Source organism: Watersipora subatra, chromosome 4 (genome assembly GCF_963576615.1).
Source record: "Watersipora subatra chromosome 4, tzWatSuba1.1, whole genome shotgun sequence".
Classification (NCBI taxonomy): domain Eukaryota; kingdom Metazoa; phylum Bryozoa; class Gymnolaemata; order Cheilostomatida; family Watersiporidae; genus Watersipora; species Watersipora subatra.
Window position 1 is genome coordinate 63,771,986 of NC_088711.1, and position 27,306 is coordinate 63,799,291.

The window sequence follows — 27,306 nt, forward strand, 5'->3', positions numbered from 1 at the left end:
TCATCTCGTGAGGCCATGAGGCCAGATGGTAATCGATAGTGCGACACAACATCATGTAATGAATATCTTCACCATTATTGTTCGCCATTCTCAGTTGAAGGCGTAGTCTAATGGGTAAACTCCATGTCTACAGAACTGGAGGTTTGAGATTGAATTGGTAGTAAAACTTGATTGTATAACTGAACAGATACTCACATTTATATATATATAGATAACTAGCAGAATTCCCGGCGTTGCACGGGTTTTAAAAAACAGCTTATTAACAGTGGCAGGTAATGTAGTGGCCTGCCATTAGCTAATTTGAGCAAGCTAGTATCGTATTGTTGAACTTACTAATAAGAGCCGCGAAAGCAAGCTTTGATGTTAGACGACACATGTTAGAGGACAGACGACACAGACACTCACATTTATATATATGGACCGAAAACAAATGTTAAGAAATCGGCCAAACAAAGAATTATCTCTTGGATTTGAGAAACATGTTTCGAAAATAGTGTACTACACCGGTTGTAAAACTTGGGTGTGTTTAGGTTTAATTCATTCTTCATAGAAACACACAAAAGCAGAATACCAGAACTTTCTGTTATAAGCTATAATTCTGCTTTCCAATGTCACTCACAGACTAATAACCTTTATCTGCAGTTGATTTGACCACTAAGGAATAGTTAGCATTTCACCATTAGTTTTCAAGTCTTTGCCTTATGTATATAACAGGTTAACCATCTTGTATGTTACTAATGTTATAGTTGTAGGTTGACAGTATTTTACAGCTATATTTCCATAAAGTTTATAGTTGTCTCATAGTTTGTCTGGAGGTTATGTTTAGCATACACATATGTTATGTTTTGCATACATATATAATATACATGAATTAAATGAGTGAGGAACGTTGATTGCAAAGAGGAATTAAATAATCTACTAGCCCAAAAAGTGACTGTGTGAAGAAAGCATGAGTTAACAATTGATTGACACAAAAAGTGATTGCTTGCCTTATAACTAATCACGCATGACTTGTCCTCTAAGAACGAGTCAAAAATGAAAACTCTTAAAAAGTCATGAAAAAAATGATAAGACTCCAAAATTTGACTTAATATAATATGAGTTGATTTGTCTAACATTATCCTATCGCGTTAATGCCGGGTAAGCTATAGGAGGTTTGCTGTGATTTGTCTCTTGTTGCGCTATCACAGGCGATCATACATTGACATTGTCTCAGAAATGTATAAAAAAACGATAACAAGAAATAGAAGGCAGCATTCTAACTGCGCAATATTTTAGTTCATAATTCAGCATATAATTCATACTAGCGTGGAAAGTTATTTTGCACAAGGATGGAGGGGTAGTGTTCACCGATGGTGCTGTTCATGAGAGAGAAGTTCAGGCTCACTGTCGAATGCCCTGTCACAAAACTGACATATCCACACCTCTTCATCGTCTTCCATATCATAATCTTCGTTACCGCCGTTCACCACCGGTTGTTCTGTACCGTCACTAGAGTCCTCGGAGGCTGTGTCATCAGGCGAGGGATTCTGTGGTACCTTTGATCTCAACTCTGCCAGATCAATAAACTCGGGCTCACCTTCATCATCCATAGACGTGCTCCGTCTAAAACCAATTCATACCAAATTACTTAACATTAAGAATTTCTGCTCTGTGAAGTCACCATGCACATCTATTATGCTTTATGTGACTTTGTATTTGTATTTTGTTTGTATTTTAAGAACTTCTCACTCGTATATTTTCGCTAAATGCTTCTTCAGACACTAATTCTACACGTAACACTCAAGCTAGAAGAATGAGCCCATCAGAGTGAACTGCACACCAGAGATAGACAAACCCATGAAAGCTGGAATGAGCGCACCAGAATGCAAATGTATACCAGAGATACACTATGTTCAACAGCTATAACCATATCAGTGCACACTGTACACCAAACAAAGGATAGTATGAACATATATGGATAGTAATGGAAAGTATATGAACATATTGCTTACCAGATATACGTTGACCATCCTACCTAGCCTGACACCATATAATAACTAAGATAAACACTGAAATGGTAAGGCTTACCCGCTGAAGCCTTCAGCCGAGTTCAGGTGCTCATGAAGCACCATGTGATCATGAACAGTAGTAATGGAGCCATCAGGCAGCTCTGTAGCCTGAGCCAACTGAACATCTGCAGGAACTGGTTTTAGCTTTGTTAGATTCATGATAGATTGTGTTGCTAAGAGATTGCGATTAGGTTGCTGATGCAGAGTTTCGTGGCTGACTAAGGCCTTCTCGGAAGGAACGCTGTAGTCACAATAGGCGCATGTGAACCTAAAAGCATAATCATAAAAACTCATCGCATTTTGAAGATAACCTCACTAGAGGATGAGTTGGGTTTTTTACAAAACTAGTAACCATACAGAGGCGATGCAACCAGTCACAAGCTTCCACCTTACTCGCGCATTCAGTCTACACATGAGTAGTTCAAAAGTATATCTACTAAGCAATCAACTAGATGACAATTTGTCATCGCTTGTGTAAACGTAAGCTGCTCACCCCTGCTTGCTGCCGTGCAAACCAATGTGCCTCCTAAAGTTGTCTCTTAGTGCAGAGGCATATGGGCACTTCTCACAACAGTACCTCCTGCTAGGCAGGCCTTTCTTCTCCTTCTCCAGTACCATCTCCTTATTATTGTATCGCAGACTGAATCCTCCTTCTGACTCTACTGTCTCTCCTTTTATCTCTTCACCGCCCTCATCATGATTGGATAAAGGCAAGCTTTCTGTCTCCGTCATGTCTCCCTGGCAAGAGGAGCGGCTATAACTATGCAGGACTATTAATAAAATCAAATATTCTTATCTAGCTCTATTTCTATATTTTAAAGCATTGAAATAAATCATTTGCATAATAAAATAAAAAAAACATAAAAGATAAAACAAAAAACATAAAAGTAGAAGGAACAGAAAAAATGGAGTTTAAGGCTTTGATGATATTCATTATTATTATTGCTGACATTCCTTCTGACACTGATAAGGGAGAGCAGAGAGTGAGTGGATATGAAGAGGCGCAACTACCTGGTACTGGAGGCTATGCACCTTGATGTGCTGCGCCATGAGCTCCCTGCTCTCACAGTAAAAGTCACAGAACTTGCACTTCAGAGAATTCTCTGTATACGCTCCATGGCTAGCGGTATGCTCTTCAAGCACAGACAGTTGACCACATGCGAATGGACACTACAAGTGGTGAAGTTTCTCCTATCATCATCATAGAAAATGACCTCGACAAACTAATACCACATAATTCAACGATAACGACACATGTAAGGTCTGTCAAGTATTAGAAAGAATAGACACCTGCAAGGCCTGTCAAGTATAAGAAAGAATAGACACCTGTAAGGCCTGTCAAGTATAAGAAAGAATAGACACCTTTAAGCATTTGTGCATCATCCGTTTTAATCTGTCTGCACCATCACCAGGCTCAAGCTTCACCGGAGCAACCTGACTGTTGATTAGGTGCTGCTTGAAGGCAGCCACATCATCCAATGACGTTTCCCCTAAGTTGAGCGAGCCGGTAAAAACCTTTTGTCGGTAGCGTGGCGAGTGAACCTGCAAAAGTTACCAACCGATGGTCATCTCACTACTTAAGCTTGCAGCTCATAATTAACAAAGATGACATTCTGTACATACATACATCTATATTCTAGAGGAGTCAGAGAATGCAGGAAGGAATTACCTTAACGTGCTGCTGCAGTAAACGGTTGTGGTTGACCCAGTAGGCGCACTCGGGGCACTTATAGATAGCCCCTGGTCTCTGTTTGTGCAATTTCCTATGGGCATTCAGGTCCTTCGCTTTGCCTCTGTATGGACACTCTGTACATTGCACAAGACTCGAAGCCTGCAGATACTTTTCTGTCTTCTCACGTTTCTTTTCTTCCCTAAAACACACACAGAAGAAGTAAGTTTCCGGAACCTGCTTTCACTCTTTCCTAGCAAATGTCTGACCGCACTACACCAAATAAGTTGAAGTGCTGTGTCATGTTTGAAACATGTCAGTAGCGACAACTTCATGTATGTCACATAAAATGAGCTCAACCGTTTGCAATCAGAAATGCACTTGTTGTGTCATGTCAGATTGAGAGATGTCAGTAGCAGTAGCGACACTTAACATACATATGCGAAATAGATAATGAGCTCACCCACTGCCATCAGGTTGGTGTAACTTCATGTGCTGGTGAAGGAGTCTATTTGCTGAGACCCAGTAGTCGCAGAAGGAACACTTGAGATCGGCTTCTGATCGGGGAGATATGTGTCTCTCTACATGCTCATTATACATAGAGACCTACAAACCACGATTCTATCTTAGAGTATCGCTACAAGTTCCTCATCACCTGCAGCAGCACCTCATCGTATAAACTAACTTTTAGCCATCTGCTAGAGCAATTGCTCTACTCACCTTATCTGTTTTGTACGGGCAGTGTGTGCAGTTATATCTTCTGTTATGGTCGTTCTGAGCATTATCTGGTTTGTTAGAGCCATGTTTTGTGAACATACTATGGATATCTCCTTCCTGAAAAAAAAGATCTCGTGTAATATGAACAACATATTGTCTACATCACAAAACATTTCGTCGGTGTAAATCAAAAAACACTCACAATGATATGCTTTTCTTTGATGTGACGGACTATAGCACTCCGCCATGCAGTTTTCATTTCACATTGGTTGCATGTGTATATAACTCCCGTGGTGCTTGCGGAGCTTGTCGTGGTTGGAGCTGGCTCAGGCTCTACCGGGCATGGTGCATATTCTATGTTTTGCAACAGCACATCTTCCACGCTGAGGAAAACAACATTCAGTCAAGTAAAAATGATGGTGCAGCTGCAGCAACTTACTGTTGGGTATCTTACAACTAGCAAACTTTGTTGGAAGTTAAGACTTGGCTAACCCAAGCTAACCCTTAGCTTAACACTCACCGGTCGATGTCGTGTTTAGCTTTGATGTGCTTGTGTAACGTGTACTCCATGTCATCAGCAAAGTCGCAGATTGCGCACTGGTACGCATTGTAAAGGTCATGCTGAACTATGTGCATGAGAGCCTCCTCTTTCTTCGCATGTTTGAATGAACATCTTCGACATTTCCACATCGAGAATGGCCGTTCCATGCTCGATGTCTTGTGCGCTGCCTTGTACGTTGTCTGCTCGTCTCGGCTTGTCTTGCTTAATGTCTAAGTGCATGACACAAACAAATATTATTTTCTTTAAAATGAGGCCAAAGTTTATTTATAACGCAATTAAAGATCAATTATACAGTGTACAAGAAATACATAAAGCGATTATAAATTAGCGTAAAAACTATCTTCATGTTTGAAAACTAGCGCAGAATGTACACAGTACTTATATAAAGTGAGTAGCTCAATGGAATGCACACAGTACTTATATAAGGTGAGTAGCTCAATGGAATGCATGATAGCATATACTGTAGTTCAGTAGCAAATGGGATGGTTTTATGATAATATATAATATACATCTCAGTGTTTGTCTGCCTGTCTGTCATTCCTGTGTCCAGTTATAGCCATAAGGTTTTAGGAACAAAAATCCGCTTTGCCCTGGATTTAAACTCGGAACTTCCAGGTCTGCAGACAGGCGTACAAAACCCCTAGACTATGCATTCAACTGGCCGTAGTGAAGAATAATTGGGCACTTGTTCATTACATCAGTTAAAATACTCGCGCTGAGAGAGAATTCTATCGGTTATTACTAGCACGCTTGATCGCTTGATCATTTAGCGTAATGTAACGATTATTAAGCTGGCTTCACACGGCTCTTATTATAGTAAATATTTAGACTAGCTTATGTTACTAGCTTACCAGGTGAGTTACTCAAATTCATTGGGTAATTATTCTATTACCCAAGCATCGCTCGGCATTCACCTAGTACAGCATTCAACTAATAATAAAATATATTTTTAGAAAACAATTGTACAGAGAAGAGTGTAGATTAACTTGTAGACCATAGGATGCGCTCACCTGTATACGCAGTATCTTTCCGTCATGCTCGGCTCTAACGTGTCTCACTGTCTCATTTCTGCTTGTCGATGTAAAGAAACAGTATCCACACTTGAACTTAACGCTGCCGTTGTCCTGCTTGCTCATTCCTCTTCCTTCACCCCTCCTCTGACCCTAATAATTGCAAAAGCGATGAGTTGAGTACTCTACACAAGCCTTTCAAGACCGCACAACATGTATGCGTTGCAAGACTCTGGCAGACCTGACCGGCACATACTTGGTTAGAAGTCTCTGCTGGTGCGACTGCACTCTGCAAACCGACCATCGTAGGGAGAGAACTGTAGCAGGTGTTGTTGGTGTTCGAGATGGTCGGTGAAGGGGAGGGACTAACGGATCGAGGTATTGAGCCCTCCTCCTTTATATGAGATTGGATATCGGCTATCTTTTGCTTTGTCTGTCCATCATCCACCTCCATTGTTTTACCGTCCGAGTAGATGACTGTTTCCTGCAAAAAAGGAATTTAGTGTACATCATAGATTGTTCACATCAACTAACACTCCCAGGGTTTCACATTTTCTGCCTTGTAAAAACGAATATTTACAGAATATGCTGTATGATAGTTTTAAATAACTCACTCTGTTGAGAAGGTCATCAAGAATGGAACCGATGCCGCCTCTATGCACAGACAAGATATGCTTTTTCACATCCCATTTCCAGTTAGACCTCTTTCCGCAGAGTGAGCAAATATAAGGTCGCGAGTCGCTGTGTCCCGACTCTTCTACAGAACAGCAATGTAGACAGCTGATGTGACAATCTAGATGTAGAGTACAGGACTGTTCAGTCTTATGCAGAGGTTGCCCACAATGCACAAAAAACATGCATAATGCAAAGGAAGCTGAGCTCACCAAATAAAAGGTAGGGAAAGCACTAGCAACCTACAAGGCTAATACAGAGCGACATACACGAGCAGTTGGACAGGGGCAGTTGAACAAAGTTAACCATGCCAGATGATAGAAATCAACAATTGTCGGCTTGGATGAGTCTCACATCTAACGGGATCACCCTAGAGACGAATTCGTACCTCCTTTTGATGAGAGATCGACAATTTTAGCATCAGGATTGTCAGGATGGAGGGCGCGGATGTGCCTCCGGATGACCCACATGAACTCTGAGAACTGGCTGCATATTGAGCATTGGAAGCTGCCTATAAGACACACAGACAGCAGACTAGTGGCCAGCGACTAGGGCAGGCAAGGGCGGGAAAGGGCTCACCTCCTCATAGTACAGTGAAACATGCGAGGATCCAGGGATAGGGAGACATGCGGATTGTTGGTTTATTCACAAGGTGTGAGGTGCATTACTTATTAGAATACTATCAATATGAAAGAGCCCATTCCCATGCATTATTGGTAGACACTAAACATGCCTAGACAGCGGGACAAAGCGGAGGACAAGCCATCAACTGCACATGCAATTGGCAGCACATGCACTAACAGTACCGGGGATAGTTAATCCCACCCTTTTCCCATAACAGTTCAGCAGTTAGTAAAACAGATAACGTCGTGTCCTCACAGCACTTATTGCACGAATATTTTTTATAATAGAAATATAATAAGTTTTTTGGTTTTTTATTAGAGTCCAACTTTGATTTTTACATTCCTTTGATTTCGGACAAATCCAAGTTCAAACGGAATATTTACCACTTTTGCTCGTTACCTTTAGTATTCAACTGTCTAATCAAATGGTTCATTGCGGTTTACCAAATACTCAATGTATTAAAATTTACTGTTTTAATGCAGTATTTTAGTTTTATATTCTATTAAAATAAAACAGATAAGCAATTTCTATGTTTTATTTTATACAAGAATCTGGGGAACAAGGCTGGGGTACAAGCACCTACATATGAGGCAATACATTCCCCCAGCCTAGCTTTAATATATTTCTTGTTTTCTTAATATACTGAATAGGTTGTAAAATAATACTAGAGTTTTAAAAAGTTATTTTTAGCCTTGAAATGATTAAAATAATTTGCATTATTTGTAAGGGTAAAAAATCATTTCGATTCACCTGCTGAGCAACTCCCCGGAACAGATTATAATTGAACACCAAGGTCAGATGATAGATTTAAAAGTTTTGGTTGAAAAACAAGTGAATATTTACACATTGTTCTAATGCTACATAATTGATTCTTGTCTAGTTTTTGCGCATCACAAGCAGTCATGGTGCATATTCTATAAGCTCCTTTTCAAATGCTTGGAAGCAACAATCGCATGCTGACAATCAAAGTACCGGAGTAAACAGGCACAATCGTTTACCTATTTTTGGACCATTCTTGCCTACTGGTCTAGGATTCGGGTCAGGAGAGGAGCGCTCTCTGATTTTAGAGCTCACACTGCTAGGAGAACTTTCTCCTTCTCCATCTGTAGGAGGAGTGTCTGGGGTGCCTGGGTCCGAGTCAAGAGCATCCAATGCATCTTCATCCTCTATGATGTGAGCCCCCGTCACACCTGGAATAACAATAAATCTTCAATACCATCCAGAAAGATACAATTGTGGATGTATTCAAACATGTAGTATAATCTTAGATGCCAGGAGTAGATAATCACTCACCCCTGTGCATCATCTTAATGTGTTTAGCGACATCCCACTTCCACTTAGAACTTTTACCGCACAAAGAACAACGATAAGGTTTTATAGATTTTCCATTTTTGCTATTTTTCACATCAGGATAATTCTGGTCCACATCTTCCTTATTCTCGCCTACATTAAAATGCCATAAGCCATGGTAGTATGATACAAAATATCAAGTCTATGATAAGGAAACTAAGAAAAAGAGAATATGATTGCGAGAGGAGATGCGCATGAATGGCAGTAAAGAATACCTGCTTCTAGGAGCTCCTCGCGAGTCATTACCTCCACCTTAGCATCTCGTATCCCAGGGTGTACTTGTCGGTAGTGCTTTCGAATGTCACATTTCCAATTGCTGCGCCGGCTGCATACAGAGCAGCGGAAAGGACGGATACTGATGGCCTTGGAGCCTGATGACATATCCTGATGTAAAACCAAAAGTGGTTTGTGGAGACATTTGATTAACCTCTACAACATCTTTGATTTCATAGGAACATTGATAGTGATGCAACATGTTGGTGTCTGGCCACCAATCGGGAATTGTCGGGTTTCACAAGTACCAACTCTATTAGGGCATCTCACTGAACTTTTGCAAGTGTACTTTACAAGTAGTTAAACAACCCAGAGCATCCAGTAAAGCATGCTAAACTGATAGAATGGCATAGTTACGAAACTTTAAAAAACCACAAGCGTGTAATATAAATAATAATATAAATAATATGGTAATTAAATATAAATAATCACATTGTTTGCAGAGCGCGCCCGGGGTTTCGGCCAAGGCTCATGCTTGAAGTCAGCAGAGATGCCTATCTTAGGTTTGCCACGCTGCTCAGGGTGCTGCTTTAGGTACTCATCGAGCGTGTCTTTCGCTTCCTGCGTGTCCAATACTATCACCTCATCTATACAGTCTAAGTGCTCCGTACGCATGTGCTTCTGTATATCCCATTTCCAGTTAGCCCTTTTACCTGTTCAGCCACATGTTTTTAACTACATTCAGATACAGTAAGAAGTTCATTGATAACAGAATTGACAAAAGGGATCAATCAGAGACTCGCATCACTTACCACAATCATCACTTACCACAATCATCACTTACCACAATCATCACTTACCACAATCATCACTTACCACAATCATCACTTACCACAATCATCACTTACCACAATCATCACTCACCACAATCATCACTCACCACAATCATCACTCACCACAATCATCACTCACCACAATCATCACTCACCACAATCATCACTCACCACAATCATCACTCACCACAATCATCACTTACCACAATCATCACTTACCACAATCACATCACTTACCACAATCATCACTTACCACAATCGGGACACTTGAAGATTTTTAGATTGTAGTGAGTGGCCATGTGGGCGTTGAGGCGGGACTCACTGGTTGTATTATAAGCGCAGTGGGGGCACTGAACATGTGCAGTAACCTGCGTGTGTCCATCATCTGCAAGTAGCCATGCGCATCTTACCTCATAAGCAGTTGTGATTCATGAAACATGAATTTTCCATGGACCATTGTTATGTGATCGCGTGTGTATGTCTCATAAGCAACCAATTTCCATGTGAGCGTATGGCAAATTCTAGGAGAACATCTGCCTATGCCCTATCTTATATTAATTATTATCAGCCAAAAATCTTCTTCAAGAAATGCATGAGAAGCAATTGATACATGGAAATGCTAGAGCCAGAGCTGACCTCGGCTGCGCGATGTCTTGGAAGTGGATGGAGAGAGAGCAGCTGGAGGTGACGGTTGAAGGGCAGGAATCTTAGGCTGGTCCGGTTTGGCAGTAGCTCCAGTGTTTTCTGCTACTTCCTCATTGGGTGGAGTCCATATCATCCCTTTGTCTGACTTGGTGTCAGGTTTGCCAGAAACATTGTGAACTTCAGGAAGAGGACGATTCCTGTTGGGACTGCTACGCACAGCTTCCTGTAATGACACCATTAGCCTTTGTACACCAGCAGCAGCCTAGAGATGACACACAGTAATACTAGTAGTAACAGTAACTGTAGTATGTAACTGTAACAGTAACTGTAGACACGCAGTAACAGTCTATTGACAGCATTGTCTGTTAAAACTTCAATTACTGTCAAGTGTGCTCTACAAGGCCTAATCCCTTTCCTCTATGTTATCAACTGAATTAACTCTAGAAAATTACTTGAAATCAACCCCAGATCATAGTTTCAGTACTCAGTGCAATGTCTTATTAGATTATGGTTCATGCAGACAAGCACTATCGTAATTAGTAACTTCCAATATTTACAGCTCACCTCAAACACTTGCTCTACCAGATTATATGGGTTGATACCCTCGGGAAGTTTTTCCGGATGATTCTTTTCTATGTGCTTTTTAGTGTCACCCCTCCAATAGGAAGCATATGTGCAAAATTTGCAGTGGAATGGCTTTTCTGGGTGGAGCCTCATATGTGCATCCAGGTGAGACTTGAAGTTGGTCTCATACCGACAGTTCACACACTTGAACTCACCTGTAGAAGACAATCAGACTCTAGCATACCAGAGCATTAAGCCACACAAGTTAACACGAATATAGTGGTGCAATTAGTCATACTTACTTGAACTGGAGAGCAATATTAGGATATTAAAACACAGTCGAGGAAGATATTTTAGGCAGTAACGTAATCATCATAAAAAAGAGTAAGAATTAAAAAGGTAAACAAGTACCATACATACATCATACATCGCTACAGGGCAGCGCAGATACTCCGAGTAGACTTTGGTTAAAAAAAAGAGTCACTCACCGCCGGGCACATGGACCATGGTTGAGGGGTCAAGTTCTCCCTTCTTTATAGGCTTCCCATCTTGCGTTAGTTTAGCCAACTCCTTCGCAAGAGCCATGTTCTTATCACTGCCATGAGATTTGACATTCGGCGCAGGTTTGAGCATGGGCATCTGCGGGGCGCTTGAGAGTTGGTACTGAGGTTCAGGGGAGTGGCTACTCACCTTGTACGAGGAAGGGGAAGTAGAGGAGGAGCTGAGGTTGGCTAGAGGGTTAACGATAGCCGCGTGACTCATGTTCACAATTACCTAGAGTTACAATGACACCACATTAGCTATGGACCAGAGGCTATAATAATAGATCATTATCATAGATAATACGCCAATATCTGCTCTCTACAACATGATACTCTAACATCTATGATACCAGTTATCTGAGAGTTTGATCATTTTTAACAAAGGGTTGTCTGTTCTTGCTAAAGTCCATTCATATTGTAGGAAGATAACAATAACATAAAATGATTGAGCCACACTAAATGATGAGAAAAACACTAGTGAAAAATGAAAGTCACCATGTATTATTATGTATGACTAACCTAAGGTTTTACTAGCTATTTGTGTGACATGTCTAGCATGACTAGGAAAAACAGGGCTCGAAAAAAATCACCTTGTACATGCCATAATTTTGTGATGCTGATAATACTAGGGAGTGTCCACACAAGTAAGTAACATTTTTATCCTCATTACATTCATAACTGTGTCACCGTGACAAATTAGCATCTGCACTAGAACTGAGGAAAAGCGAAATAACGTCGCACTTTATCAGTCTTGTCTATAGAATGGTTGAAAACGCACCTCATTAGAGAGCACCTGCACGTTGGGAGGTGGTGTCTTGCGCATGGAGGAAGGCATGGACATGGGTGATGAGGTTTGTTTGGGTGAACGTATGTGACTAGCGGAATGTGACTTTCTCATGTGCACATTCAGGTCTCCCTGATACTTGTACGATTTGAAGCAGATGGAGCAGCCAAAGCGTTTCTCCTCAGAGTGTACCTGCTGACCACGCCAAGCAACAACGCTATGTAACCCTAGCACTGCTGCCACCATAGCGTATGTGCGCAATACAGACACTAACAACCTCACTGCATCATTAAGGTCATCACAATACACAATTTAACCTAATCTTGATTAGTATGAGGCTGAATATATTGTCTGGATTCAATCATATTGTTAGATGTTCAAACCATTGCTGCATCACTTTTAAATAGCTTTAACTAAACCTTGTGGATATTCTACTTCTATGTATCACAGAGTTCAAATTATTTAAAACCAGAAAAATCAACTCTATCAGGTAGTGAAAGTCAGACATTGTGTAATTTAGCTGCCACATTACATATTCATAATCTGTCCAGAAGCAAGTCGAATACACTGCATAGCAAACTTTAGCCTCCTGTCTTTTTGCCAAGTGTTTCATGAATTAGGTACCTTCGTGTGTCGCTCCAAGTCACTCCTCCACTTGGCTATATAACTGCACTTGCTGCACTGCAGATTTAACCCATCTTCATCGATACAAAGTCTCTTCGGCTCGTCATCTCCGTCGCTATCAGCCATCGACGAGTCATTACCTTGACAGGCTCTCTTCAGCGCCGCTGTCACGTTGCTCTCAGTGCCAGCAGCCGAATCATCAAGACCTGAAAGGGTGATATTTCTAGCTTACCTAAAAGCTCATAAAAGTAAATATTTAACGTAACTATCAAGAGCTACGCATGGTAAAACAAGGTCAAGGCTACAACAGAATCGAATGACTGCATATTCTCAAGAAGCTAGTTTTTTCAACTGCAGTAAGTTGGTAGTAAATTATTAACAAGTGAGAAACCATTGCTAATGTAATTATAAGTACTAAGTGTAGCCAATGGAAAAAAGGAGACTAGTTTATAAGGTAAAATAGAAATGAGATTTAAGATGGTTAGCACTCAAGAGATGCAAAGGGAAAGAGAAAACAACTCCAGCAAATGTTAGCAAGCTAAAAACCATGCAGTACGGTTAACAAAAAGAGAGGGAGGAAGTGATTGCAGCCCAACTGAGCATAGCCTGTTTACCTGAACCGGCAAAGGAGGGACCCATGACCCCCTTCAGTGTAGGACCGTCTAGACCGATGTCAGCCAAGCACGTGTTGTGCTTGATTTTAAGATGGCGGTTGAGGTCGGCTGGCCGCTTGTACTTGGAGTCGCAGTATGAACAGGCAAAGGGTGTGCCTTCCGAGTGTCGGATCATATGCTCCTTCATCTTGCTCCAGTTACGAGCGGTGTAACCACACAACTCACAGTTAAATTCCCCATCACCGTTGAGTGCTCCTAAGAATAGCAGGGTCCATGCATGCGTTACTCAGTTCACATCAGTCCTGCTTACTAACCTAACCTCCCGCCCTCTCAGTTGACATGGAAACACTGTGGGATTGTGGGAGAGCGGATAGACAGACAGAGACAGAAAGGATTTTGGGAATGGCTCTGCGTACAAATGAGAACACAGCGTGACAGCCTACTGGCACTAGAGAGCCGCGCAGTGGATGGAGCACATGCCACATCATGCCATTTATTCTCACATTCTCTGACATACAGCCAGTCGGTCTACAATCACCGCAGCGAGGGGAGTCATAAGGCGCCCAACAAACAAGCGCATCAATTACTCAGCAAAGCAGCCTTAACCCTACCTTCATCCTGACTGTCTTCCATGTCAGAGTGGGTTTGATGCCGCCTCATCGTAATGGGTAATTCTGATTGGTCATGGTGCTCGGCCATGTGACGTTGAATCGCGGCTTCACCGGTAGAAGAGAAGCTGCAGTAGAGACATTTGATTGGGTTGCTTTGCCGATGGTTGACCATATGCCGATCAAGGTTGGTCTTGCTTGACGCTATGTAGGCGCATTCCTCACACTTGTGTACCCCCTGAATATAAAGAAAAAGGAAATAAAGAATAAAATTACATTGACTTGAATCAGTCTCTTCTAAGTTATACAAATAAAGAAGGAAAAAAATAGACAGCTGAACGCCTAAATATGACACCCAAACTCCCTGTAGGCATTTCAGAAATCGTTTATTTTTAAATCATGCCTGGCTTATGCGGTAAAAGTCCAATAATTAATAGATTTTTAGGGTTGAAGGTAAGAAATATAGAAGATCCGAGACAATAAAATACCAAAGGCGGGTTGAATGGCTACAAAAAGCAAATTCATTCATTAGAAACTCTAGCGGGTTGCGTGCAGGGTGCACAATAACTGCAATTAAAATTTTACCTGCCCAGACACAAACTCTGGTGGTTTAGCAAGCTTAAAAGATATTCAGCAAACTACATGGGAGAAAATAGACGCAATTGATCATGCGTACCTGAAAGAGCCGTGTCGATGCAGCGAACCGGTCAGGTTGAAGCTAAACATAATACCAAAAACACAACTGCAACTCAAGCGACTTCAGGAGAATGTGAAACGCACACCTGGGATGACAGCCTACCAACCCTTATATCCAGTCTGATATCAAGAGATATTTAACGTGTGGGATTGTTAGCGACAGAAAACCATTACCATGTGCACAATTTTTTCCTTACATTTGAGTTACATTGTAATTCTAATATTTGTCAGGTCGTCTCTTTTATTAGGACAACTAACATACACCTGCGTTTTCAAAAATTTAATGTTGAATGAAAAGGTATAAACAAGCTAACTTTGTGATTCTATAATAAAAGGCCGTGATGTAGCAGGAAGTCTGGTGATGGTGGCTAGTGTTGCCATTGGATAAAAAAAAATAACTCCTACTTAATTTATTATCAAGAGAAACAGGATGGACATTGCACTGGTGGATACATCTATTCACAGCGATAATGTGAAGTGTCGCTAGATGCCTATGTTAATTAAGCAATAGAAAATATGAAACTATGACGTGGTATTATCGCAGCTAGAAGTGATAGAGTAATAATCACGGCAACGTTTTGTTAGTGCTCAGCGATTGGGACATGGAAGTTTAAAATATGATATTCAATTTTTTATCACATCGCTCGGTAATGAAAAACTAAAAAATTCTCATTTTAAATATGGCACATTCACTTCCTTTTTGCTACATTTTTATGCAATCAAATGCAAAAATTATCTAATCTTATATTTATTCTATTTATATTCCAAAGCGAAAGAGCCTGAAAAATAACATACCCGCGTGCTGTGTGTGGCTTTGTGGCCAAAGTATTCTATCCTATTGGTTGTTGAGTAGCTGCAGGAGGAGCAACTGAACAGTCTGCTTGTGCCATGGTTGGCTTTATGGTGCTTGCTCGTCTTCCATTTGTACTTGCTTATGAAATTGCACTCTGCACACCGATAGTGCGGCTCATCGTCAATGATTATCTCCTCCATACACCTCTCCTGTTATGACCATACCAAGACAATTGGTACAAAGGCTACACTAATTATAGCGTAACACTACCACAGCGATAAGACAATGGAGAAAGACAAACGTTTATGGATCAGAGGTGAGCTTTATGTACTGAGGCTATGAACAGGCGTGTCAAGTCAATACACTTTTGCTAGTTGTCTACTCATAGATGCTTTCATGAGTCAGCACTCTTATAAATGCATACATTAATCTGGTCTTCCATGGAGTTGTCAGCGAGCTGTCCGAGCTGTCCGGCGTCTGCACTGCTTTGATTGCTATGGCTGCTGATCATAGACATCTCGGAGAAGCTAGGCTTCAAGCTACCCACTCCTGTTAAAGACATCAATGTTAAGCATAAACATCCTAATGTTCAGTTTAGATTGCATACTATTTGTGTACATTTCTAACTCTCTAAATGACAGCCATCAAAAGGGTTAAAACCCGCCTCAAAAATTTTCCTAGGATAAGTTACAGTGTAGTTCCTCTTCGGGCAAGCTTCCACTCACCAATAGTGTTGTTGTTTTGTGCTAACTTGCTGGAAACTCCATCATCTGAAGTTGGACTGCTGCCCCTTTTAGATTCAGCTAATGAGCCTGTTGTCACAGTGACTGCTGTAGGCCTTAGCTTTCTCCGCCAACTCGCTCCATGAAAAATGCCTTCTGAGCCGCTATCATTCCGCCCCAACAGTTCTGAGAATAACAACAGAAAGAGTTCACGTCGTCGTAATATCCAGTCGCAAGGAAACTAACTGCAAGATTGATGGGTAAAGAACTAGTGATACAAAGCTGTGGCATTGACTGGACAGTCGTTCCCAAATGCTGTCTTTTAATAAAAACACAGAAAAGCCATCAACATGGCCAAGTTTTTATCTTCAGCACATCTGCAGCAACGGTGAACACGGAGAAAATGATCCATTTTAGTTAAAGTATAGAGTGGCATTAGAGGTTGAGCCCTTTGACAGTATTACAATACAAATACAAAAATCACTAAAAACTGCCTGAGATATGGCTGCAGAAGAGGGTTGATGGCATGGCCAGACAGACTAGGTACTCCTAGAAACAGCAGCCATCCATCCGCACTAACAATCCTGCCAGCATTGAGATGAGGGCACCGAGACAGACTTGCAAAAGAGAGAGAGACGGCTCTGTTGCAAACCACATTGAGATAATGACTTGGCAACCTCACATCAATCTGGCACTGGCTGGGGAATGAAAAGCACTGGTATAGAGCTGAGGAAGCGTGAAGTCACAGCCAGCTGTCTGCTCTCAGCTCATGTTGCTCACCAGAGAGCCATGGGAACCATCATTTACATATATCATAAGTGGCACTCTGAGACAGGTATTTCAACGAGCTTTTATAACAAACTTACCTACCATTAAAAGTCTTCCTATGCACACACCGCCATACACGACAGACCCTACCATTGCTGCTATAGAGAAGCATAAAGTTTACCTAGCAGAGGGTCAGGTTCATCAGCTGTAATAGGTTTCTCTATCTCTGTTTTCATAGGTTCTGATCTTTCTTCATACACTTCATCAGCGCCATCCTTGACAACCTTGCGCACGTTTAACGGCTTACGTTGTTTGCGCCTGTAATGCATACTCTGCGTGTACAATTGGGATAGTGGAAGGGAGAGATAGGGTGAGAGGGAGAGCTTGTCTGATAAGAAACTGCTGGCTATGTCAGAGTGTTCAGCCGATCTAGCACGGCTTCTCAAATGTGCCGGGGAGAATTCAGCCAGCCCCACTCTAAATACTGACATTCTTATTGCACTGGATTAAGAGTTTGTTCGCTACACGCTAGAGGTCCCTCTTTAGGCACTACTAGCTTCTTTCTCCTTTCATATTGACGGCTACTCTGGTGGACAGAGGCGCTTTGTGAAAACAGCATTCGATGCCATGTGTAAAATGAAAGTTTACGAGATGAAACTTGAACATGATACGGAGAACCTGCCGCAGAGCTGCTAAGCAAAGTATCGCATGTATTTCATGCTGGTACAGAGCATATGTGAAAGCTTAATTAATGATATTGCGAGGTACATGAAGATCGTGGTAAAATGGATTGCAGAAAAATTTTCCAAAAATGAAAAACCGAGATGAAGAGCCTCTTGCAATGCGGTATACGTTTAGCTCACTGCATATCCTGCCACCATTGGGCATCTGATTACTGGGTTAATGAACCGTGGGCAACTTAACATTCAACAGTAATGTCTTGCCGAGAGACTCAGGGAACAAAGAGCAGAATTGGACAGACTGGCAACACCTGCTGTTACCGTCTAGTTTCAAGCTGCCTCCATACAGGACTCTTAACAGGCTGTGCGCTAGCTACATGTTTAAAACAGTTTTGAAGGACTCAAGTATCAAGGAAGCATTGACGTCTAAGCTTAAACTGGGCAGTTCACTTGCCCGTGGCAATTAGGTGAACATTCTGACAGCTATGTTGGAATGTTGGAGATAGCATGAATAGTTACCTAAGTCCTTCAATAAAATGTCACCAGAATATAATGATCAGAAAACAGCTAGCTATACCATTCAAGGTTCTAATGGAGGAAATATCTAATTAGGGAATTGAAGAGGTTTGTTATTACTTATCATTGGTAAGTAGCATTATGACAACAGTAAAATCAGAATTTACCTTGAAGAAGCAGGATTTGGCGCAGGGAGACGGCTAGAAGCCATTTGGCTAGATGTTCCCTCCCTCATCATGATGGCAGAATTTTTGGTGTCTGTTCGCTGACTCTTCTCACTGAAAGGATTCACTGGTTGCACAGCCAACTGCTGCCCATACGGTTGCACAAAAGATGGCAGTGGTCTGATGTTGGCGAGAGGTTGCGAGTGGCGTGATGGGTTCTCAATCGGCGATTTTGGTTTTGTGTGAAGAACTAGAGGCGGACGTTTTCCTGTCTGACTTCGACTATCGTGCATCTCAGGTTCAAACTTTGGTTCATTGATTTTGTGTATCATCTTCCGATGACGGATAACCTAGGAAAGACAAAAGTTTTCTTTGCTCTCGTTGACCTAGTGTTGTGCATTACGTAATAACAAGAAGTCAAAGAGGCACAATCGAATGCTTCTGGCAGGATGAGGGAAGGATCAAGCCTAAAGCTTTACGTAGCAAACAGAAAGATAAGATACTCTTGCGCACACTGCTGATTGCTGTGACAAGCAAGCGAGGAGGAGTGAAGTCAAACAGTGACCCACTTGTGGTTAGGCCTGCCTGCATACCCGAGGCTCCCCTCTCACACATCAGTAACCAGAACGACTCTTCTCTTAAGATAATAGACAAGAGTTTATAAGCACCTGGTCCCCTTTGTTCCTCAGCAAAGCAGAGCATTGAGCAATTTGCGTCCAGTCAATGGTTCAACAGACTACGCCTCGCGATAAACGATAAACAGCCGAGCTGAAGAAAATATTGATTTTGATGAGATACGCACCTTGCATTTCCAGCGGCTGGCATAATCGCATCTGTCACAAGAGAATATTTTGTAGTCAACCCCGTGGACATCGACTAGATGGTAGAGATGAACCTTTGACTTGGTAGTGTTAAAAGAACAGAACCGACAGTAGTAGTTTCGGCTAAACGCATGGCTTGGTAGACCTGTAAATAGAATTAAAACGGTTTAAAATGTATAATTAACAATTCCAAAAAGTACAAAGACAGTGTTGCTATAGAGTAACAGTAAAAGTTCCTTCATTTAAACAGTATGTCTAATAGCCTCCCAGACCTCTGATTATTTTATATCACAAGATATTGTATACATGTGCTTTTCTCTACTCTGGACAAGAGCATCTGCATGCAAAACTTGCAAAGTCTTAAACTTTTATGTACCAACAAAATCAATAGCTCTAAAAAGCGTAAAATAGCTTTCAATATTTGCCGCAGAGTGTCAAACTCGCCGAAAGCACCTAAAAGCATGAACAAAGTGTTTGGCAGAGGTCAACATCTTAGGGTTGACCCGCGCGGATATGATGCTACGATAGATATCTTCCTCCGTCCGACTTACCTGATCTGTGGTCAAACGCGGAGTAGCGTGCAGAGTGGTTATCAGCCTCAGAGAGCAAAGCCTAGCAGGCCTTGTTGTCAAACAATGATACGCAGGCTGTACCAGCGCAAAGCAGAGGGAAAGAGAGAGATAAGGAGTTGACAGTGAGGGAGAGAGACTGAATGGACCTGTGAGCAAACAGACCGACTCTATTGGTCACGTTCAATGGAGCATAACATCTGAACCGCTCTTGTTTGCTCTGGCTAATCATATAAATCAATAGCAGCTGTGCTGGAAACACTGACAAGGAGCGTTCAATACTCCTGCCCGAGTCTTTTATTTAAAGTCACTCTGTGGAAACCTCTGACCTACATGTATTATCATGAAACTGAAGTTGGGGGCCAGTGAATGTTGTAGGAGCTGCCCTCTACATACGATGGAGTCAGAACCTGCCCGGTGAAGCAGCCATAGTACATCGCTTCGCTGAACAGATCATATAAATTTCTAACCAGACATGATCAGAAACTCCCTGTTCCTAGTAATCGAAGTGTCAAGTTCATATGAGATTTTACAAAATTCTGAAAAAATTGATAGAAGGGCACAGGAAACACAACCAATGAACATACTGATCCACATTCCAAGACTAATTGGTCTTGCAAACGAAATTTCATTATATGCAGAACAAGCAGAGATGCTTAGGGCACATTGTGCTTGATGAAGGCTTCTTCCCGGTCTAATCTCGACTTGAACGAACACCGCTTACTTTATCAGAGCCAGTGCCAGACAAGATAGTCACACACCCGCAACTAGCTGGCTTACTATCAAGAGCTTGTATGGAGTTTGACCTGCCTTTCTCTATATAAACTACCCAGTCCAGCGCGAAACCAGCCTTTTCATAAACCATGAGAGATAATGAGCGGCTTAGTGAGAAGAACTATGCTGAAGGAGGGTGATAATCGATAGCCTACTGGCACCAGGGATAGGAAGACTGAATGATGAGACACTAACAGGGTGAAACATTTGCGAGGCATTGACATCAGTGAGAAGAGAATCACATGCTAGGTCTTGAGAGCGAAAGAAATATGTGCAAGCTGCACCCTCTGTCAAAAACAAACACTGTTTATTGGAAAGTCATCGAATGACTTCTTTGCAAGAAAACTTTGAAGTTGATGTTTATAAGAAAAGATATTTCAAGCTCTACAGTGCGCAATTACAGCGTGCCGGTTATAGATCAGAAAATTGTGATGATCAAAATCAGTAAAGTAGAATCATATACATCCGCTGCATGCTACACAATACCGTATCAGCAGAATAGCAAAAGAAACTTCTAAGAGACTTTGACAGCAAGCTTGAGACAAAATTTTTAAATGGTATTTGACTATCATAAAAGTCAAGAAAAATGGGTGAAATAGGTGAAGGGATGATAGTGCCTACCAAACAAATAAGAGCTTGTCATTATTACTTGTTATACCAGATTTTCTTAACAGTAACTAGAAAAAATTATATAACAGAGTCTGAAAAAAAGAATACTAGCATTGTTAAGAGAAGATAACTTCAAGTTTAAAATTATTAGTGCCCGAGACAATCATCACGGTTAATTTCAAGTAAACATACCAGCTGAGTATAATGGATACAGATTATGTATGCAATAGAACAACTGTTTCACAAATATTTTTAAAGCAGCTCTGAGCTTCTAACATACAATTTTTATACTACTTAAAACTATTACACGAAGGAAATCATATAACAATCATGTTGTAATCTATCTATTCTATCACAAGATTGCTTTTTCCAAAATTGCAAGATGTCTCCAGAAGCTAGTAGCGCTGCCAGGTAATGAGTGAGGTCAGTTATGTATGCGCTTAGCCGTGGCAGCATTGCCAAATAGACAAGGAAGCAAAAGAGGCAGTCACTATCACGCGGATATGTCGATTGCAAGAAGTGAAACTGATTTCTCCCACAATGAATCAGTGTAATCACATATGGTATGTCAAGCTACATAACCAACAGGTGCCTATCAAGCTAAATCCAATCCTCCAGGCAATGTCACAGTATGGAGCGATGAAGACCATAACCAGTAGCCTGGAGTGTAAGCTGAGCGGATTCTATGTTTGTTTGTTACACAAACTAGAAATAAATTTGCAAATCTTAAGCAAAGATCACCTATTTCGAGGAGAATAGGCATGACAGCTATCATTGGCTATCAGCATGCTTATCTGCTGATAGCTAAAAGCCACATAATGTGATGTTTTACTTGCAATTTCATGTTGTACAACTCGTTCATGGCAAAAATTAGACATTGGTAGAGCTAACCAGCAGATGTTAATCAAAAGAATAGAACTATTCGATTTTAAAATAAAATGGGTGTGCTTTAATATCAAATTTCTATATTCAGCGACTCCCATAAATGAGCAGAGTGGTAATAGAACTAAACAAATAATACAGAAATGTGTTAAGGCATTGGCACCAAGGCTAGATAAGGAACCTGAATAGGGATTTAAGAACAGCACTTTTTGTAGGGTTGTCTTCCTTTATTTCAATCTTAATAGTTTATTGAGTTCTAAGTCTTTTTATAGCTTATTGAGCCCGCAAACCAAATATAGGCAACACAGAGGCCTTCATGCTCGGTGCTCACTCTGTTGCTCCAAGTGGTATCTTTCATAGACATAGTGGCATTGTTTATGAGCCAATACCAGATGAAAAGTTTATATTCTTTATATATTATCCATTCTTTTTCTGATTCAATTAATCCCTTCAGAGAACTATAACACGGTGATAGTGCTTTGATCTGGCAGAAACAAGCGCTGTGAAGTTAACATTTGGTACACTTTTGATGGAGTTATTCCCTCATGACAAGCTTAGGTGCCTATTAGTATTTGTACCGTTTCCATGTTTTAAATGCATAACTTTGATATATATTGCAGAACTTTACACTCTGCAAGAATGCCTTTCTGCGTAAAAACATATTTACTAAAGTCTCAAAGTGATCTAAGGCTAGCATTTCGGAAGAAAACCCAACCAAAGATTGATACTCCAGACTTTACTAACCGGCACTACAGCATTTCACTTTAACAGGTATATGGGAAAGATCTAAGGCAAATGATTAAGTGTTCTGTTTTTGCTCAAACAAAACATGATATCCGAGTTTGATTTCAACAGAGCATCTTACATGTTGATAAAACTTTAGCATGTGACATACAAAATATGTAGAGGCGATTAAGGAACAATGTATATGCAGTCTCACATCAACTTCTGATCTCCTCTCAACATATAAGATTTGTGACGTACGTCAGCAAATATCTGCTTCCACAAACAAAGAAACTTTCAACATACTAGAAACTATTGAAAAAAGAAAAACTATTTTCAATATTTTCAATAGCCAAAAGAAACTATTGCGGTTCTTTAGGTAAATGTGAATAACTTGATAAATATTTTTCATATTTATAAACCATGAAAATTAGGTATAAATGAGTTAATTTATGTAAGTTAATCTAGTGTAAGTCATCATAAGCTATATCTAGTGTAAGTCATCATAAGCTATATCTAGTGTAAGTCATCATAAGCTATATCTAGTGTAAGTCATCATAAGCTATATCTAGTGTAAGTCATCATAAGCTATATCTAGTGTAAGTCATCATAAGCTATATCTAGTGTAAGTCATCATAAGCTATATCTAGTGTAAGTCATCATATATCTAGTGTAAGTCATCATATATCTAGTGTAAGTCATCATAAGTTTTACTTATTTTACTACCAAACCTACGCATTACCTTCACCTTCACCTAGCCTACATTCTTATTCTCCAAGTTAAAACAACAATAGAAACTTCTTTTTACAATTTATTACTTCATTAACTTACTTGTTACATGTTATGTAGAGTTCTCTATTCAATTCTTATATAGTTTTATGTAATGTACTTATTTTTAAAACTATATGTAATTATTTGAAGAATTCAATGTGTGTGTTTTTGGGATGTAAAATGAGTTCAATGAAATACAATGTATTCTTATAAAAATCTCTGCTCCAACAAGCTACAGTTTCGACATCCAAGCAAGTATCGGAATGGATTACCTTTGTTGGTATGATATTGACTATAAATAGAAATAGGGGAAGATACAATCATGTCTTATATTGACAAGAGCTGGTCAAAGGTTAAGCACTACTTTTTTCCTGTAGCCTAATGGCTTATCCCATGAGTTGAGCACATTATTTACTATCATCAACAAATTTTTGCAAGCAGTGTTTTGTAATATATAAAAAATAAATATTTACACGAAAAATACTGGATTGTGATTAAATGCGATAATAAATGTGATTTTCTAATTTATCAAAGCGTTTAAAGCCATCCAACATGGCTGAACATTTCAAATATCTACGACGCAATAACACAGGAGATGAATCATTTTAAATCAGCAACAAAAATGTCATTTTCGAACAAAATTAAACATTTTTATAAAAATGTTTTAATACATAGCTTTCTTTGATAAAAAGCTATATAAGGTTACATGATGTTAACACTCTGCTCACAAAGACTAACATCACAACTAGCTGTTACACCGTTACAAATGAACTATTAAAAATACTCCAAGCTATTTGCATCTTTTGAAACTGCACTGTTAGACAATAATCGCTCCACACACATTCCGCTAGTTTGAAATATCTGTAAAGTAATTTGCTCGAAATAAGCGATTGCATTGTCAGGCAACCGTATCAAACATAACTTTGTCCAATTTTGTACGAAGTGCATAATCTTTCAAACCAGAGCACACGAGAACCATCACCTCAGCTAACCAATTATGGCATTACCAGAGCCATTTAAGCATCTTGTATGGTTTTGCCTGAGTGAAAGAGTATGACCACGAGCTGCTCGAGATGAAAGGAATGTTTCGTCATTATTTCGCCCCTATAGAAAGTCAGAGCAAGGTTGTGACTGGATAGTGGCTGAGCGTCTGAAAGCAAATAGATTGTTTGGGATGTACTAGGCATGTTCATTGCCAGATTCCTCCACTCCTTCAACTGTTGACGTTAATGAGTTCTCTAGGAGGCAGATGCTGAGCCCTAGTCTAACCGCTAGCAGCCTGAAGCTAGTATAACCTCATATCAACCAAACCTCCTAAACAAACCAGATGTCTTCATAACACATTATAGTCAAACCCTTCCACAAAACTACACACTCAACCAAAACTATCTACAAATGCAGTAGATATAGCCATTCATATAGCTTAAATAGCCATGTCTCCATAAAATTATTAGCCAGATAATGGCGAAGTACCAACCCTAGTCAGACCTACCAGCGATCAACCAAATTGACTATGGATGGCCTGCGACTAACTATCCAAATAACAGTCAATGCCAACTGAACAATCTAAATGGATGACAGTGCTATGTAGTCAGATAATCTTACGCATTCAAGGAGGTAGCAGCCTGTTAATGTAAGCAGATATCCTCCATACAGTTTCAACAACCAATTGGCCGAATCCAAAGATGTAAACATTAACCTGCGTAAACCTAATCATTGTTTAAAATGGATAAAATAATGTCATAATATTAAAGTAATCATAATGACATCAGAAAGGAGCCAATTGTGTTATAAGTGTTATATTTGCTAGGAACTGAGTAGCATTCAACCAAACTATTGCAGGTTATCAATAAGACAAATGGCCTCCATAAAAAGGAAAGACAACACTGACAGTGTGATCTCTGTAGATGCTATCTTCTTAATGCTGCTGCAGTATTGAATTTGTAAGAACCCAACTGTCTCGAGCGGAGGCACTAATTTGGCAGCCCTAATTGCATCCCCATCACCATCCATCTCTCAGCTCAGCCACACCAAGAGCTCAGCAAAAGTATGGATTATCAATAGGTTATCAAAGGGCAAAGCAAGTCTTTGCCAAACTATGAAGAATAGCAATGGTGCCAAGACAAGGCAGGTCCTTGATGGCGCTCTACCCTTCTTCTACCTCTTTCTCATGCCAGTCAACAAACACTCTCTCATGGTATGCTATGGCTGCCCTCTCCAGACCTATTTGAACAAGGCTTAATTAACAATGCCATAAAACAAACACACTGGTGCGTTTGAATGGCTAAGCCAAAGCAAGCCAGCTCAATTGCCTGCAGCCACGGCTGAGCCACGACTCCTTACAGTCCAACACTGAGCCTCTTCAACACTTTTGGCTCGTCTACGCAGTCAGCTAACCTAATGCAAACCAACAGTTAGATTAGGAGAGGTGGATGAGGCACAAAAAGAAGCGAGAGCTTCCAGGTTCTCTGATACCAAATGTCTATGTTCCCAGATGCAAAGAAAGCTATACATGTCTAAAAGAACCGAAGAGAAGATGATAGTCAGGGGCCGTTGAAACTGAGTGAAACATGTTAAGCTTGTCCAACCCATTCTCCAATGATGCTCTAGTTATTTATCGCCATCTATGGAGGTCTGAGCAGGATTGAATGAACACACTTGGATAAAAAAATTATAATCTTGCAAAAACACACAGAAAGGTAAGTTTCTCGCTGCCACCTCTCGGTTGTCCCTAAATCTGCACTTGAAATAAAAATTGTGCCCAAGTATAGAAAAGTAAAATGTTTTACACAGCTGTTACAATAAAACTACAAAAATCAACTTTTCATTAGCAACTTACCATCTTTGCGCCTGCCTCCCTCCTTTGGCGTTCTTGGTCCATTCCGCTCTGTCTGAATAGGCTTGCTCCTACTCTGATTGGCTTTTGGGCTATAGCTAACGGGTGAAGGCCGTGGTTTATTTAGAAGTCCTGGAGAGAGAGTAAAGTCTGCAGACGAGTCAAAAACATCCTCTGGTGCAGTTGGGATGACAGTGTAGACATCCTCACCTTCCATGATTGCCACATACGCTTCAATCAGACCTAAGGAGAAAACACAGACATAAAGTTTACAATAAGCATTTTTACCGACTAGGAGCTGGCTAGTCGAGTTCCTTTTCCAGAGGGTATAAGCCAATCAAGCCTGAAGAATTTTGTAAAGTGAGCTCAAATAACAAGTATCCTACGTGTTAGACTTGTGGCCTCAATACATGGGAGAGGAAGGTCGGCTGAGGAAGGAGCTGACTATCACTATGGCTAGATATATACAAAGAAGTTTTTTACGCACTAACAATGGACTAGTGAACCAAAGTGAAAAGCATTGAGTGTAGCACAAAGGCCAGAAAACACTGACCATCAAACAAACACCATTCATGCTAACGAGTGGTGAGAGAGAAAACACCAGTCGACAGATCTATTAATATAATGTCAGAGAATCAATCAACCACCAACAATAGCTGCGAGTCTGATTGGAAAGGTTGGAGATGGTTGAAGAAGTTGGTGCGTGAACCAGCCCCTTCAGAGTGCCAAACAATGATCAATACTAGTCAATGGCAGCAAATGGGTGCAAGCGCAGCCAGCAAATTACAGTCCATTACCTAGTCTATCCTACTTCACTCAACTCACTGTTGCTAATCCATCACGACCAAACTGTTCATTGACATTTGAGAGCCGCTGTGGCCGTGGGTACGGCACTGCTGC

At 40.6% G+C, this 27,306-nt stretch overlaps 1 protein-coding gene across 1 annotated transcript; it reads right to left on the bottom strand.

The window, feature by feature from the left end:
* Positions 1 to 760: 760 nt before the first annotated feature.
* On the bottom strand, positions 761 to 26,521 carry LOC137394480 (zinc finger protein 521-like; the record flags this gene model as incomplete). The annotated part of the gene is made up of 33 exons (XM_068081204.1): positions 761 to 1,605; positions 2,071 to 2,319; positions 2,545 to 2,789; positions 3,063 to 3,221; positions 3,414 to 3,593; positions 3,721 to 3,922; positions 4,184 to 4,326; positions 4,441 to 4,554; positions 4,640 to 4,820; positions 4,958 to 5,208; positions 6,010 to 6,162; positions 6,266 to 6,493; positions 6,624 to 6,766; positions 7,070 to 7,192; positions 8,304 to 8,495; positions 8,599 to 8,748; positions 8,871 to 9,039; positions 9,361 to 9,581; positions 9,955 to 10,086; positions 10,338 to 10,569; positions 10,911 to 11,125; positions 11,399 to 11,684; positions 12,231 to 12,431; positions 12,861 to 13,066; positions 13,475 to 13,729; positions 14,086 to 14,320; positions 15,574 to 15,780; positions 15,996 to 16,120; positions 16,297 to 16,479; positions 17,243 to 17,379; positions 18,425 to 18,771; positions 19,224 to 19,387; positions 26,410 to 26,521. Coding segments are annotated over 33 exons (6,399 nt in total), but the record flags the coding sequence as incomplete, so codon positions are not given.
* Positions 26,522 to 27,306: the final 785 nt, after the last annotated feature.